Source organism: Entelurus aequoreus, linkage group LG25 (genome assembly GCF_033978785.1).
Source record: "Entelurus aequoreus isolate RoL-2023_Sb linkage group LG25, RoL_Eaeq_v1.1, whole genome shotgun sequence".
Taxonomy (NCBI): domain Eukaryota; kingdom Metazoa; phylum Chordata; class Actinopteri; order Syngnathiformes; family Syngnathidae; genus Entelurus; species Entelurus aequoreus.
The window spans coordinates 5176610-5193212 of NC_084755.1; the positions used below are offsets into that span (position 1 = coordinate 5176610).

At 41.5% G+C, this 16603-nt stretch overlaps 2 protein-coding genes across 5 annotated transcripts in view; one reads left to right on the plus strand and one right to left on the minus strand.

Moving 5' to 3' along the window:
- rsad1 (radical S-adenosyl methionine domain containing 1) overlaps positions 1 to 16603 on the minus strand; it is an 83498-nt gene that overhangs the window by 43961 nt on the left and 22934 nt on the right. For 3 of the 4 annotated variants that reach the window (XM_062036701.1, XM_062036702.1, XM_062036700.1), the window contains exons 8-9: positions 13071 to 13174; positions 12885 to 12988 (exon numbers count right to left, since the gene is read on the minus strand). In XM_062036701.1, coding sequence (XP_061892685.1) covers positions 12885 to 12988; positions 13071 to 13174 — 208 coding nt within the window. Of the gene's footprint in view, positions 1 to 10841; positions 11471 to 12884; positions 12989 to 13070; positions 13175 to 16603 lie in introns of those variants that run through there. The other variant, XM_062036699.1, reaches the window with a different exon arrangement.
- On the plus strand, positions 2499 to 9684 carry rasd2a (RASD family member 2a). The gene is made up of 2 exons (XM_062036706.1): positions 2499 to 3976; positions 9057 to 9684. Exons 1-2 carry the CDS (start codon positions 3508 to 3510, stop codon positions 9557 to 9559), a joined length of 972 nt encoding a protein of 323 aa, XP_061892690.1. The 5' UTR covers positions 2499 to 3507; the 3' UTR covers positions 9560 to 9684.

The following is a 16603-nucleotide window of genomic DNA, read 5'->3' on the forward strand; positions in this document are numbered from 1 at the left end:
CCCACAGCAGTCATCCAATCAAATTGCAGGACAACCAACGAAGAAGAAATGTCAAACAACGCGCCGGTGAGGAAAAATGATGCCTAAAATAGTTTTGTTCGGGTATTAAAACTACGACTTGGTCAACTAAAAACGAATTCCAGTGTGCAAAACATGCGGTTCGAAGATTACAGACGGAGACGCAACAACTTCCAACTTGGTTCGACATTTGAAGTTGCACAAAGACGGGTAAGTTTTTTAATGTAAGCTAACGTTTATTGGCTAAGTAACATGACTTTTATTTGCTGTGTAGTTAAATCAGTGAGGCTGTAAACTCACTGCTAACTTTATAACCATAGATATGTTCTAAGTAGATGCAGCATGGAGCGCTACTGCCTAGTGGCGCTGACGAGATGCAGGGCCGCCTTAGTGGATCTAACATATTAGTGTGAGAGTCCAGTCCATAGTGGATCTAACATAATAGTGAGAGTCCAGTCCATAGTGGATCTAACATAATAGTGAGAGTCCAGTCCATAGTGGATCTAACATAATAGTGAGAGTCCAGTCCATAGTGGATCTAACATAATAGTGAGAGTCCAGTCCATAGTGGATCTAACATAATAGTGAGAGTCCAGTCCATAGTGGATCTAACATAATAGTGAGAGTCCAGTCCATAGTGGATCTAACATAATATTGTGGGAGTCCAGTCCATAGTGGATCTAACATAATATTGTGAGAGTCAGTCCAGTCCATAGTGGATCTAACATAATAGTGTGAGAGTCCAGTCCATAGTGGATCTAACATAATAGTGTGAGAGTCCAGTCCATAGTGGATCTAACATAATAGTGTGAGAGTCCAGTCCATAGTGGATCTAACATAATAGTGTGAGAGTCCAGTCCATAGTGGATCTAACATAATAGTGAGAGTCCAGTCCATAGTGGATCTAACATAATAGTGAGAGTCCAGTCCATAGTGGATCTAACATAATAGTGAGAGTCCAGTCCATAGTGGATCTAACATAATAGTGAGAGTCCAGTCCATAGTGGATCTAACATAATAGTGAGAGTCCAGTCCATAGTGGATCTAACATAATAGTGAGAGTCCAGTCCATAGTGGATCTAACATAATATTGTGGGAGTCCAGTCCATAGTGGATCTAACATAATATTGTGAGAGTCAGTCCAGTCCATAGTGGATCTAACATAATAGTGTGAGAGTCCAGTCCATAGTGGATCTAACATAATAGTGTGAGAGTCCAGTCCATAGTGGATCTAACATAATAGTGTGAGAGTCCAGTCCATAGTGGATCTAACATAATAGTGTGAGAGTCCAGTCCATAGTGGATCTAACATAATAGTGAGAGTCCAGTCCACAGTGGATCTAACATAATAGCGTGAGAGTCCAGTCCATAGTGGATCTAACATAATAGTGAGAGTCCAGTCCATAGTGGATCTAACATAATAGTGAGAGTCCAGTCCATAGTGGATCTAACATAATAGTGTGAGTCCAGTCCATAGTGGATCTAACATAATAGTGTGAGAGTCCAGTCCATAGTGGATCCAACATAATAGTGAGAGTCCAGTCCATAGTGGATCTAACATAATAGTGAGAGTCCAGTCCATAGTGGATCTAACATAATAGTGAGAGAGTCCAGTCCATAGTGGATCTAACATAATAGTGTGAGAGTCCAGGCCATAGTGGATCTAACATAATAGTGTGAGAGTCCAGTCCATAGTGGATCTAACATAATAGTGTGAGAGTCCAGTCCATAGTGGATCTAACATAACAGTGTGAGAGTCCAGTCCATAGTGGATCTAACATAATAGTGTGAGAGTCCAGTCCATAGTGGATCTAACATAATAGTGGGAGTCCAGTCCATAGTGGATCTAACATAAAAGTGTGAGAGTCCAGTCCATAGTGGATCTAACATAATAGTGAGAGTCCAGTCCATAGTGGATCTAACATAATAGTGAGTCCAGTCCATAGTGGATCTAACATAATAGTCAATCAATCAATCAATGTTTATTTATATAGCCCTAAATCACAAGTGTCTCAAAGGGCTGTACAAGCCACAACGACATCCTCGGTACAGAGCCCACATACGGGCAAGGAAAAACTCACCCCAGTGGGACGTCGGTGAATGACTATGAGAAACCTTGGAGAGGACCGCCTCTAGGGGAGACCGAAAGCAATGGATGTCGAGTGGGTCTGACATAACATTGTGAAAGTCCAGTCCATAGTGGATCTAACATAATAGTGAGAGTCCAGTCCATAGTGGATCTAACATAATATTGTGAGAGTCCAGTCCATAGTGGATCTAACATAATAGTGTGAGAGTCCAGTCCATAGTGGATCTAACATAATAGTGTGAGAGTCCAGTCCATAGTGGATCTAACATAATAGTGTGAGAGTCCAGTCCATAGTGGATCTAACATAATAGTGTGAGAGTCCAGTCCATAGTGGATCTAACATAATAGTGTGAGAGTCCAGTCCATAGTGGATCTAACATAATAGTGAGAGAGTCCAGTCCATAGTGGATCTAACATAATAGTGTGAGAGTCCAGTCCATAGTGGATCTAACATAATAGTGAGAGTGCAGTCCATAGTGGATCTAACATAATAGTTGAGAGTCCAGTCCATAGTGGATCTAACATAATAGTGAGAGTCCAGTCCATAGTGGGGCCAGCAGGAGATCATCTTGAGTGGAGACAGGTCAGCAGTTCTGAGACGTCACCAACTGATGCACACATGAGTGGTCCACCCCGGGTCCCGACTTTGTACAGCTAGCGCCTCATCTGTGGTCACCTCGCATGATGTCACCTAGCGGCAGGATGTAGATCCCACATCGGGGCAAGACAAAAAAACTCAACCCAGTGTGAATGTCACTGTGGAGGGACATTAGTGGCTTGTGGCTGTCAGTGTCATCATCACACATTGGCTAGAGTGAATTTTTAGCCCGTTCCCATCGAGAGGCTTTTCTCCCGACGAAGGAACAAACACCGAGACCTTTTTTTGTGTGAATAATTGATGTTGCATATGCTGACAGGATGGGGGGAAAACCTCCTGATGGTATTTGGTGAATCATCGAGCAGAGAGGGAGTGTTTCTGTAAGAGTCGTGCTCACTGCACAGCACGACTTGCTTATTTGTGCACCTGCACTGCATCACAGTGAGAGATGTTTCTAGTATGTTGGTGAACCATCCAGGATGAATACTTCAATTGTGACAACAGCATTGAGGCAAACAGACAATGATGTTTCATCCTTCCCGTATCCGTGACGACAAGGATGCGGGCAATCATCCCCTCCATTAATGCATAATGAGCCCGGGAAGATGAGGTGTGAACAAATTAGTCCAAAATCGAAGCGGGAGAGAGGGGTGCTTCTATAAAAGGAGCGTGGACGCTGGATGACGCACACAGCGTGTGGAGTGTGGGTGTATAAAAGACCAAAATGTGTTGAGCTCAGCGCACACATGGGGAGACCAGCAAGAGTCTCATACCCATGTCTGACATCCAACGCTGAACAAAGATGAACACAAAGGAGAAGTTCCACCTTCCCGTTGATGGCGTCTTCGAAATGTTCAACACCTTCACCGGGCACCAGAGCCCCGCCCTCACACCCGTCCTGCGTCAACAGCACCCGAAGGTGTTGTCGAAGAGCGGCGTGGGTCTCCTGGGGACGGTCAAAGGGCGATGGACGCAGCCGGACAGGAGAGCCTTGGAGAGCGTCTCCAGCGACCCGCTCCCCCGCGGGTGTGCGGAGGTGATCAAGCCCAGGAACCGTCACAGAATAGTGGTGCTGGGCGCTCCCCGGGTGGGCAAGACCAACGTGGTGAGGCGTTTCCTGGGGGAAGACTTCCGGGAGCAATATGAACCCACGGCAGAGGACTTCCACAGGAAGTTGTTCCACGTGGGAGGGGAGACCTACCAGGTGGACATTCTGGACGCCTCCATAGAGAGAAACTTCCCGGCAAAACGGAGGCTCTCCATCCTGACAGGTGAACATTTATTCTCCAATGTAGTGCAGCAAAATGATATTAATAATAATAATAATAATAGATTTTATTTGTAAAAAGCACTTTGTATTGAGTAAACAATCTCAAAGTGCTACAGTGTATTAAAAAAGATAATAAATAAAAAATAAAAACTAGAACAGCCAAATAGCTATAACTAGTATGAACATATCTAAAAAAAAAAAGAAGGCTTTTTTAAAAAGAAGGTCTCTCCCTTAGAGATAGGGTGAGAAGCTCTGCCATCCGGGAGGAGCTCAAAGTAAAGCCACTGCTCCTCCACATCGAGAGGAGCCAGATGAGGTGGTTCGGGCATCTGGTCAGGATACCACCCAAACGCCTCCCTAGGGAGGTGTTTAGGGCAGGTCCGACCAATAGGAGGCCACGGGGAAGACCCAGGACACGTTGGGAAGACTATGTCTCCCGGCTGGCCTGGGAACGCCTCGGGATCCCCCGGGAAGAGCTAGACGAAGTGGCTGGGGAGAGGGAAGTCTGGGCTTCCCTGCTTAGGCTGCTGCCCCCGCGACCCGACCTCGGATAAGCGGAAGAAGATGGATGGATGGATGGGCTTTTAAGCCTTTTTTAAAAAGCATCCACAGTCTGCGTTGCCCTCAGGTGGTCAGGGAGAGCGTTCCACAGACTGGGAGCGGCGGAGCAGTAAAGCCCGGTCTTAAAAAATTTGAAATCATATATTATTTATATTATTATTAGAATAGTAATTAGAATGTTGTTTATCTTACTATATCAGGATATAAAGCTGTCATATTTTAGAGCAGGGGTCACCAACCTTTTTGAAAGCAAGAGCTACTTCTTGGGTAGTGATTAATGCGAAGGGCTACCAGTTTGATACACACTTCAATAAATTGCCAGAAATAGCCAATTTGCTCAATTTACCTTTAACTCTATGTTATTATTAATAATTAATGATATTTACACTTAATTGAACGGTTTAAAAGAGGAGAAAACACGAAAAAAAAATGACAATTAAATTTTGAAACATAGTTTATCTTCAATTTCGACTCTTTAAAATTCAAAATTCAACCGAAAAAAAGAAGAGAAAAACTAGCTAATTCGAATCTATTTGAAAAAATTAAAAAAAGAATTTATGGAACATCATTAGTAATTTTTCCTGATTAAGATTAATTTTAGAATTTTGATGACATGTTTTAAAATGTTAAAATCCAATCTGCACTTTGTTAGAATATATAACAAATTGGACCAAGCTATATTTCTAACAAAGACAAATCATTATTTCTTCTAGATTTTCCAGAACAAAAATTTTAAAAGAAATTCAAAAGATTTTGAAATGAGATTTACATTTGATTCTACAGATTTTCTAGATTGAATTTTAATCATAACAAGTTTGAAGAAATATTTCACAAATATTCGTCGTCGAAAAAACAGAAGCTAAAATAAAGAATTAAATTAAAATGTATTTATTATTCTTTACAATAAAAAAATAAATGTACTTGAACATTGATTTAAATTGTCAGGAAAGAAGAGGAAGGAATTTAAAAGGTAAAAAGGTATATGTGTTTAAAAATCCTAAAATCATTTTTAAGCTTGTATTTTTTCTCTAAAATTGTCTTTCTGAAAGTTATAAGAAGCAAAGTAAAATAATTAATGAATTTATTTAAACAAGTGAAGACCAAGACTTTAAAATATTTTCTTGGATTTTCAAATTCTATTTGAGTTTTGTCTCTCTTAGAATTAAAAATGTCGAGCAAAGCGAGACCAGCTTGCTAGTAAATAAATACAATTTAAAAAATAGAGGCAGCTCACTGGTAAGTGCTGCTATTTGAGCTATTTTTAGAACAGGCCCGCGGGCTACTCATCTGGTCCTTACGGGCTACCTGGTGCCCGCGGGCACCGCGTTGGTGACCCCTGTTTTAGACTGTATATGTTGGAGGTGGAAGTATTATTGACATCATTATGACATTTAGATGAATAAATTGTTTATACCTGTAAAAAAAAATATTTGACTATTAGTAGAATGCATGGTGTATGAGTCATTATCATTATCCATCCATTTTCTACCGCTTGTCCCTTTTGGGGTGGCGGGGGGTGCTGGAGCCTATCTCAGCTGCATTCATTATTACATTTATAAATATTTTAGTTGGTTATGTAAATCAGCTTAAATTTTTGAGGGATGTATTTTGTCTTGTGTGACTTGTTGATTGATTGATTGATTGAGACTTGTATTAGTAGATTGCACAGTACAGTACATATTCCGTACAATTGACCACTAAATGGTAACACCCCAATAAGTTTTTCCAACTTGTTTAAGTCGGGGTCCACGTTAATCAATTCATGGTAAAATGACTAGTCACATGGTTATGCTAAATTTAAACCCAATTTAAAATGGTATTATAAAGTATACAGTTTATTATTAATTTTAATGTATTAAAACAAGATGTTATATTATTTGTCCATGTATTGTGCTTTTTAAAGAACCTTGTATCATTCGTCAGTTACTTAAATTTCCAGCTTAGCTTGTTTGTTAATTGATGAATTAAAATGTGTATTAATAGTGCGACATGAAAGTCAATAATCATAATTAACATTGGAAGATTGTAGCACTAAAGCAGGCGTGTCAAACTGGTTTTCATTGAGGGCCACATCGCAGTTATGGTTACTCTCAGAGGGCCACCTTTGACAGTAAATAATATACAGTATGACTATAAATGTGTATATATAAAACATTTATAATTGTCTATGCATTTGATTATTATCTTTTTTTATGTACGCTGTACAAAACCAAATCTTTAGATTGTACTGTATAAAACTGCCATTTTACCATAATATTTGCATTTTTGTTTTTACAGCAAATAAAATAAATTAAAAAATACTTTAAAATCTACGGTTGTTGTGTTTTATAGTGTATTATCAGTCTATATTGAAAGTGGATTTTACTGTAAAATGTTTACATGAACAGTTTGTTGGATTACTTGCTTTTTTTAAACATAAGTAATGGTAAATGGGTTATACTCAAAGCGCTTATTTCCACATTCACCCATTCACACACACATTCACACATTGAGGGCGGGAGCTGCCATGCAAGGCCCTAACCACGATCAGGAGCAAGGGTGACGTGTCTTGCTCAAGGACACAACGGACGTGACGAGGTTGGTAGAAAGTGGGGATCGAACCAGGAATCCTCAGGTTGCTGGCACGGCCACTCTCCCAACCGCGCCACTGTTAGAATAATTATGTGTGAGTTATCACACAACTCTTATGCTTAAAGGCCGTTGCTATAGTTATTATCAATTGTGCTGAAGTTGTACTTTTCTATCTGTGCAAAGGGACAACTTGCAATCTTGGATTGCGAGTCGTCTCGTATCAGTGTTTGCGTCCCGAACATCGAGTACCGTGACGCAGACAAAGCAGAGACAGGGCGATATCACGAGTGTCAGCACATTTGCATTTCTGAATAATCATATATTGTGTCCAACTGGGGCTGCTGAAATTACCCCCCTTCCTACAGAAGCAGCCTCAGTGATGTAACCAGGGACCTCCCAAATAAATAGAGGAGCACGTGGGCTGTGCCTTAGAGCAGTGGTGGCAGATTGTAACTGAGTGTGCAGCCCCAAACGTCTCTCCTCATTGAGCCAAATTGAACTCTTGTCTCTGCATGATTCCTTGCTTCTTGTCTGTTTAATAGATGTCATCAGTGTTTGAACCTGACATCTTCTTGGTCCTTTGAGCCGGATCTGCTTTGTCTGCGTCACGGTACTCGATGTTCTGGACACAAACACTGATGCAAGACGACTGCAATCCAAGATTGCAAGTTGTCCTTTTGTCCATAGTGGATCTAACATAATAGCGAGAGTCCAGTCCATAGTGGATCTAACATAATAGCGAGAGTCCAGTCCATAGTGGATCTAACATAATAGCGAGAGTCCAGTCCATAGTGGATCTAACATAATAGTGAGAGTCCAGTCCATAGTGGATCTAACATAATAGTGAGAGTCCTGTCCATAGTGGATCTAACATAATAGTGAGAGAGTCCAGTCCATAGTGGCTCTAACATAATAGTGAGAGTCCAGTCCATAGTGGATCTAACCTAATAGTCTGAGAGTCCAGTCCATAGTAGATCTAACATAATAGTGAGAGTCCAGTCCATAGTGGCTCTAACATAATAGTGAGAGTCCAGTCCATAGTGGATCTAACCTAATAGTGTGAGAGTCCAGTCCATAGTAGATCTAACATAATAGTGAGAGTCCAGTCCATAGTGGATCTAACATAATAGTGTGAGAGTCCAGTCCATAGTGGATCTAACATAATAGTGTGAGAGTCCAGTCCATTGTGGATCTAACATAATAGTGTGAGAGTCCAGTCCATTGTGGATCTAACATAATAGTGAGAGTCCAGTCCATAGTGGATCTAACATAATAGTGAGAGTCCAGTCCATAGTGGATCTAACATAATAGTGTGAGAGTCCAGTCCATAGTGGATCTAACATAATAGTGAGAGTCCAGTCCATAGTGGATCTAACATAATAGTGAGAGTCCAGTCCATAGTGGATCTAACATAATAGTGTGATAGTCCAGTCCATTGTGGATCCAACATAATAGTGAGAGTCCAGTCCATAGTGGATCTAACATAATAGTGAGAGTCCAGTCCATAGTGGATCTAACATAATAGTGTGAGAGTCCAGTCCATAGTGGATCTAACATAATAGTGAGAGTCCAGTCCATAGTGGATCTAACATAATAGTGAGAGTCCAGTCCATAGTGGATCTAACATAATAGTGTGAGAGTCCAGTCCATAGTGGATCTAACATAATAGTGTGAGAGTCCAGTCCATAGTGGGGCCAGCAGGAGACCATCTCGATACATTTATTAAGAAAAGATAAAGTACTTTATTTACACATATTATTTCCACGCTTTGAAGTGGCGAGCCAATCTGGCCCCCGGACCTTGAGTTTGACACCCGTGCACTAGAGTTAGTCGTCACTGCCACAAGGGGGCGTATTTGCAAGGTTTGCTATGGATTTGCTGTGATGCTTTCAGTTCAATCCATGTAGAAGTTGCGTAACCATCCTGGTGGAATGTGTTCCTCTCCTCAGGTGACGTCTTCCTGCTGGTCTTCAGTCTGGACGACAGAAAGTCCTTGACCGAAGTCTGCGAGCTCCTCGGCGAGATCCGAGCCGCCCAGACCAAGCTGCTCAAGTTCAAACGCCCGGCCAGGTTGCCGGCGCTGGTCTGCGGCAATAAATCCGACCTCCACGCTCAAAGAGCGGTCAGCAGGTCGGAGGTCACCAAGGCCCTGGCTCGCGACGTGGCCTTTGTGGAGACCTCGTCCAAGCACGGCACCGGGCTGGAGGCGGCGTTCAGGGAGCTGGCGGCCATGGGCGGCCTGCCGGGCGAGACCGAGCCGTCCAAGCATCAGCTGATCTCCATGGTGGCCTACCGCTCCTTGTGCGAGGGCCGGCGGGGCCGCGGGCGCGGTCGCACGCCCTGCGCCGCCGTGGACCCCCTGGTGCGCCGGCCCAGCTTCGGCAGCGACCTGCGACTGGTGCTCGGATCAAGCGGCAAGGCCGACAAACCCGAGAGGTGTCAGATTCAATGAATCGCCAGCGCCTCTCCAGAGAAACCGATTGTAGTAGTATGCTGCAATGTTGTATTATGTAAGGAGTTATACTCTGTACTAGCTGGCTGGACCAGTGCATTCCTTTTTCTATAAAACTGTACAACTTCACAACCGTTGTCCAAATGTCTTCTTTGCTGACGCACGTTCCAGAAAAAGATGCAGCTGGAGAGCACTCAGCTGTTTCCAGCAAGTGGTGCAAAATATACCTCGAGTGTGGGATGGTGACTCACACTGAGACCTTAAGCGTGTCTTCTCATTGTCAGAAAGATGGTAGCACCCACTCATGCGTGGATTAGTAGCATGGAGGAGGTGTGTTAGTGTTAGTCAGCTTAGGTCACTTCATTTGGTACATCACGGCTGACAACTCATGATGACCAGGATGCATGACAGGAGAAGAAGCTAGATCAGGTCATATGGTCATCTAATTAGTTACTATGGTCATCTAATTAGTTACTATGGTCATCTAATTAGTCACTATGGTCATCTAATTAGTCACTATGGTCATCTAACTAGTTGCTATGGTCATCTAATTAGTTACTATGGTCATCTAATTAGTCACTATGGTCATCTAATTAGTCACTATGGTCATCTAATTAGTTACTATGGTCATCTAACTAGTTACTATGGTCATCTAATTAGTTACTAAGGTAATATAATTAGTTACCAGAGGTGGGTAGAGTAGCCAGAAATTGTACTCAAGTAAAAGTACTGTTACTTTAGAGTTGTATTACTCAAGTAAAAGTAAGGAGTAGTCACCCAAATATTTACCGTAATTTCCGGACTATAAGCCGCTACTTTTCCCCCTCGTTCTGGTCCCTGCGGCTTATACAAGGGTGCGGCTTATATACGGCCTGTTCTTCTCCGACACCGACGAAGAGGATTTCGGTGGTTTTAGTACGCAGGAGGAAGACGATGACACAATGATTAAAGACTGACTTTTCATATACCGGTAGGCTGGTTATTTTGATAACGTACAGGCGAGCACTTTGTATTACTTTGCACCGTTGTATTATTTGTACTCTGCACGAATGCTGTTCGCCGTGTCAAAGATGTGAAAGTTTGATTGAAAGATTTATTGTTGATGAATGGGACGCTTTGCGTTCCCAAACAGTCATCTCTGTCCCGACAATCCCCTCCGTGGTAGCAGGAACCCCTATATACTACGCTAATTACACATCAAAACCCTGCGGCTTATAGTCGGGAGCGGCTTATATATGGAGCAATCTGTATTTTCCCCTAAATTTAGCTGGTGCGGCTTATAGTCCGGAAATTACAGTACTTGAGTATAAGTAAAAAGTATGTTGTGAAAAAACTACTCAAGTACTGAGTAACTGATGAGTAACCTGTTCGTTTAATGATGACGGCAACAAATAATGCACAAAAACATAAAAATAGCAATGAGCAAATTCAGAGCCAGGAATATCCCTTAAGCAACTAAAACAATAATATATATTAAATAATAATACATAAAAAATTAAAGAAATGAAGGCAAATTGAGCCACAATAACTTAACAGCACCATAGGCTCAGTAGGCAGAGATTACAAAGGAAAATAACAAGTTAGCCTTTACGCAAACCATAAACTGATAGGTGTGGGCTGCACCTGGGAACACACTGTGCACTTCTGACTGGTGTTTGTATGCATGCGTGAGTGTGTGTGTGTGTGTGTGTGTGTGTGTGTGTGTGTGTGTGTGTGTGTGTGTGTGTGTGTGTGTGTGTGTGTGTGTGTGTCTATGAGGCTGCAGTGCGTTAATAAATGTCCCCACACGATGTACATTTGACAGTAATTCATAGCAGGGAAGCTAACATCAGCCAAAATATCTACTAACGTTACTTACCGTGATGTGCTTCCTCAAATTTGATGTTGAGTTCATGTAAGCTGAAATGTCCACTTGTTTGGGGAGACACATATGACAACGCATTACATAACTGTTTTTTTGGTTGTCTGAAGCGTGAACATCGATTTTATGTGAGGCCGGGGGTGTTTGCGTTCGTTGTTGTCTCAGCCATTGTTGTTGTTTGCCGCTGAAACTTTATGTGCAGTTAGTCATGTGACCGCCTGGCTCTGTTTGATTGGTGAAACGGAGTCAAACGTCACCAGTGACTGCATTTGATTGGTGAAACGCAGGCATGCGATAGATCAGGGGTGGGCAATTAATTTTTACCGGGGGTCGCATAAGCAACCCGAGCACTGCTGGAGGGCCACATCGACAATATTTCAATTAAATTTTGCTCAATATTATTTTTGAAATACACCGTAAGATAAATAATAATAATAATAATAATAATTAATAATAATAATAATACTTTCATTCAACCTAACTTAACTTTATACCAAAAGCACTGCTTTGGAAATCATTTGCACCCCTTTCAGAGATCACATTTAGTTTCCCTTAAACATCCTCATGTTGCACAATGAAATGTAAGCATAGGATGAAGTGTGCATTCCTGTAACTTTCTCTAGTAACAGCATTCCATGATTAATATCAATAAATTACCGTAATTTCCGGACTATAAGCCGCTACTTTTTCCCCTCGTTCTGGTCCCTGCGGCTTATACAAGGGTGCGGCTTATTTACGGCCTGTTCTTCTCCGACACCGACGAAGAGGATTTGGGTGGTTTTAGTACGCAGGAGGAAGACGATGACACAATGATTAAAGACTGACTTTTCATATACCGGTAGGCTGGTTATTTTGATAACGTACGGGCGAGCACTTTGTATTACTTTGCAGCGTTGTATTATTTGTACTCTGCACAAATGCTGTTCGCCATGTCAAAGATGTGAAAGTTTGATTGAATGATTGAAAGATTTATAGTTAATAAATGGGACGCTTTGCGTTCCCAAACAGTCATCTCTGTCCCGACAATCCCCTCCGTGGTAGCAGGAACCCCTATATACTACGCTAATTACACATCAAAACCCTGCGGCTTATAGTCGGGTGCGGCTTATATATGGAGCAATCTGTATTTTCCCCTAAATTTAGCTGGTGCGGCTTATAGTCAGGTGCGGCTTATAGTCCGGAAATTACGGTAACATTAATAATAAATGACAGTAGAATAAGCACACGTATGACTGAGGAGTCATAGTGTAACTTTGTGTGGTGTTTGAGTTGTCCGCCCTTTTTGTGTGGCCATAAACGCACCAGTGGCTTAGTGGTATGCATGTTGGTGACAGATGACAAGTTGGTTTTGGCCTGGTTTGTACGGCAGAAAATGACTACTTTTTCGAGATAGAAGCTACCTGGCTTTAATCCAGATAAGGATTATTCATGGAAATGTTTGTCAGCGCTGCCGTCATGACTTACAGGACTCTTTTGGGGAAGGGGGGACTTTCCTCTCCAGTTCCAGGAGCAGGGTGGGCAGCAGGCTGTCCAGTAAGGCCAGACCAGCCCATGAGCAGCGCAAGCCTCTACAAGGGAGAAGAAATGACACATAAGAAGAGCAGATTCAGGCACTGGTGTGAGAGAACATTGGCTTCCTGAGTGTTTCACTTGTCGTCGAGGATCAGAGAGCATCCGTGGAAGAAATCTTGGACGTCAGCGGATGAGCCGAAGATGTCACCAAGGGCCAGCTGTGGACTGAACAGCTGCCAGTCCTTCTCCCCCGCCCCCAAAACAGCCAATTAGAAGTGTTGGTATATCCTCCACGTGGAGTATTATTGCAGTAATTACATCATTACACCTACAGGAAGTGAAGTTTGTCTATATTAAAATCATAGAGGCATGGAGCACTGCAAAAACTGATATCTAAGTAAGATGAAATATCTCAAATAAGGGTGATTGTTGCTTATTTTCTGTCTAATAAGATCATTCTTCTCACTAAGCAGATTTTATGTTAGAGTGTTTTACTTGTTTTAAGTGTTTTGCTCCTAAATGATCTCAGTAAGATATTACAGCTTGTTGCTGAGATTTGATGAGCTATATTGAGTAAAACATGCTTGAAACTAGAATATCAACTGTTGTGTCATCAACACTCACAAGTAGAAAACTACTTTTTTAAAGTCATCATTTCTTATTTCAAGCATGGAAAAAATAATCATGACTTTGGATCGAACATAATAGTGAGAGTCCAGTCCATAGTGGATCTAACATAATAGTGAGAGTCCAGTCCATAGTGGATCTAACATAATAGTGAGAGTCCAGTCCATAGTGGATCTAACATAATATTGTGAGAGTCCAGTCCATAGTGGATCTAACATAATAGTGAGAGTCCAGTCCATAGTGGATCTAACATAATATTGAGAGTCCAGTCCATAGTGGATCTAACATAATAGTGTGAGAGTCCAGTCCATAGTGGATCTAACATAATAGTGAGAGTCCAGTCCATAGTGGATCTAACATAATAGTGAGAGTCCAGTCCATAGTGGATCTAACATAATATTGTGAGAGTCCAGTCCATAGTGGATCTAACATAATAGTGAGAGTCCAGTCCATAGTGGATCTAACATAATATTGAGAGTCCAGTCCATAGTGGATCTAACATAATAGTGTGAGAGTCCAGTCCATAGTGAATCTAACATAATAGTGTGAGAGTCCAGTCCATAGTGGATCTAACATAATAGTGAGTCTAGTCCATAGTGGATCTAACATAATAGTGTGAGAGTCCAGTCCATAGTGGATCTAACATAATAGTGAGAGTCCAGTTCATAGTGGATCTAACATAATAGTGTGAGAGTCCAGTCCATAGTGGATCTAACATAATAGTGAGAGTCCAGTCCATAGTGGATCTAACATAATAGTGAGAGTCCAGTCCATAGTGGATCTAACATAATATTGAGAGTCCAGTCCATAGTGGATCTAACATAATAGTGTGAGAGTCCAGTCCATAGTGAATCTAACATAATAGTGTGAGAGTCCAGTCCATAGTGGATCTAACATAATAGTGAGTCTAGTCCATAGTGGATCTAACATAATAGTGTGAGAGTCCAGTCCATAGTGGATCTAACATAATAGTGAGAGTCCAGTCCATAGTGGATCTAACATAATAGTGAGAGTCCAGTTCATAGTGGATCTAACATAATAGTGTGAGAGTCCAGTCCATAGTGGATCTAACATAATAGTGAGAGTCCAGTCCATAGTGGATCTAACATAATAGTGAGAGTCCAGTCCATAGTGGATCTAACATAATATTGAGAGTCCAGTCCATAGTGGATCTAACATAATAGTGTGAGAGTCCAGTCCATAGTGGATCTAACATAATAGTGTGAGAGTCCAGTCCATAGTGGATCTAACACAATAGTGAGTCTAGTCCATAGTCGATCTAACATAATAGTGTGAGAGTCCAGTCCATAGTGGATCTAACATAATAGTGAGAGTCCAGTCCATAGTGGATGTAACATAATAGTGAGAGTCCAGTTCATAGTGGATCTAACATAATAGTGTGAGAGTCCAGTCCATAGTGGATCTAACATAATAGTGAGAGTCCAGTCCATAGTGGATCTAACATAATAGTGAGAGTCCAGTCCATAGTGGATCTAACATAATATTGAGAGTCCAGTCCATAGTGGATCTAACATAATAGTGTGAGAGTCCAGTCCATAGTGGATCTAACATAATAGTGTGAGAGTCCAGTCCATAGTGGATCTAACATAATAGTGAGTCTAGTCCATAGTGGATCTAACATAATAGTGTGAGAGTCCAGTCCATAGTGGATCTAACATAATAGTGAGAGTCCAGTCCATAGTGGATCTAACATAATAGTGAGAGTCCAGTTCATAGTGGATCTAACATAATAGTGTGAGAGTCCAGTCCATAGTGGATCTAACATAATAGTGAGAGTCCAGTCCATAGTGGATCTAACATAATAGTGAGAGTCCAGTCCATAGTGGATCTAACATAATATTGAGAGTCCAGTCCATAGTGGATCTAACATAATAGTGTGAGAGTCCAGTCCATAGTGGATCTAACATAATAGTGTGAGAGTCCAGTCCATAGTGAATCTAACATAATAGTGTGAGAGTCCAGTCCATAGTGGATCTAACATAATAGTGAGTCTAGTCCATAGTGGATCTAACATAATAGTGAGAGTCCAGTCCATAGTGGATCTAACATAATAGTGAGAGTCCAGTCCATAGTGGATCTAACATAATAGTGAGAGAGTCCAGTCCATAGTGGATCTAACATAATAGTGTGAGAGTCCAGTCCATAATGGATCTAACATAATAGTGAGAGTCCAGTCCATAGTGGATCTAACATAATAGTGTGAGAGTCCAGTCCATAGTGAATCTAACATAATAGTGTGAGAGTCCAGTCCATAGTGGATCTAACATAATATTGAGAGTCCAGTCCATAGTGGATCTAACATAATAGTGTGAGAGTCCAGTCCATAGTGAATCTAACATAATAGTGTGAGAGTCCAGTCCATAGTGGATCTAACATAATAGTGAGTCTAGTCCATAGTGGATCTAACATAATAGTGTGAGAGTCCAGTCCATAGTGGATCTAACATAATAGTGAGAGTCCAGTCCATAGTGGATCTAACATAATAGTGAGAGTCCAGTTCATAGTGGATCTAACATAATAGTGTGAGAGTCCAGTCCATAGTGGATCTAACATAATAGTGAGAGTCCAGTCCATAGTGGATCTAACATAATAGTGAGAGTCCAGTCCATAGTGGATCTAACATAATATTGAGAGTCCAGTCCATAGTGGATCTAACATAATAGTGTGAGAGTCCAGTCCATAGTGGATCTAACATAATAGTGTGAGAGTCCAGTCCATAGTGAATCTAACATAATAGTGTGAGAGTCCAGTCCATAGTGGATCTAACATAATAGTGAGTCTAGTCCATAGTGGATCTAACATAATAGTGAGAGTCCAGTCCATAGTGGATCCAACATAATAGTGAGAGTCCAGTCCATAGTGGATCTAACATAATAGTGAGAGAGTCCAGTCCATAGTGGATCTAACATAATAGTGTGAGAGTCCAGTCCATAATGGATCTAACATAATAGTGAGAGTCCAGTCCATAGTGGATCTAACATAATAGTGTGAGAGTCCAGTCCATAGTGAATCTAACATAATAG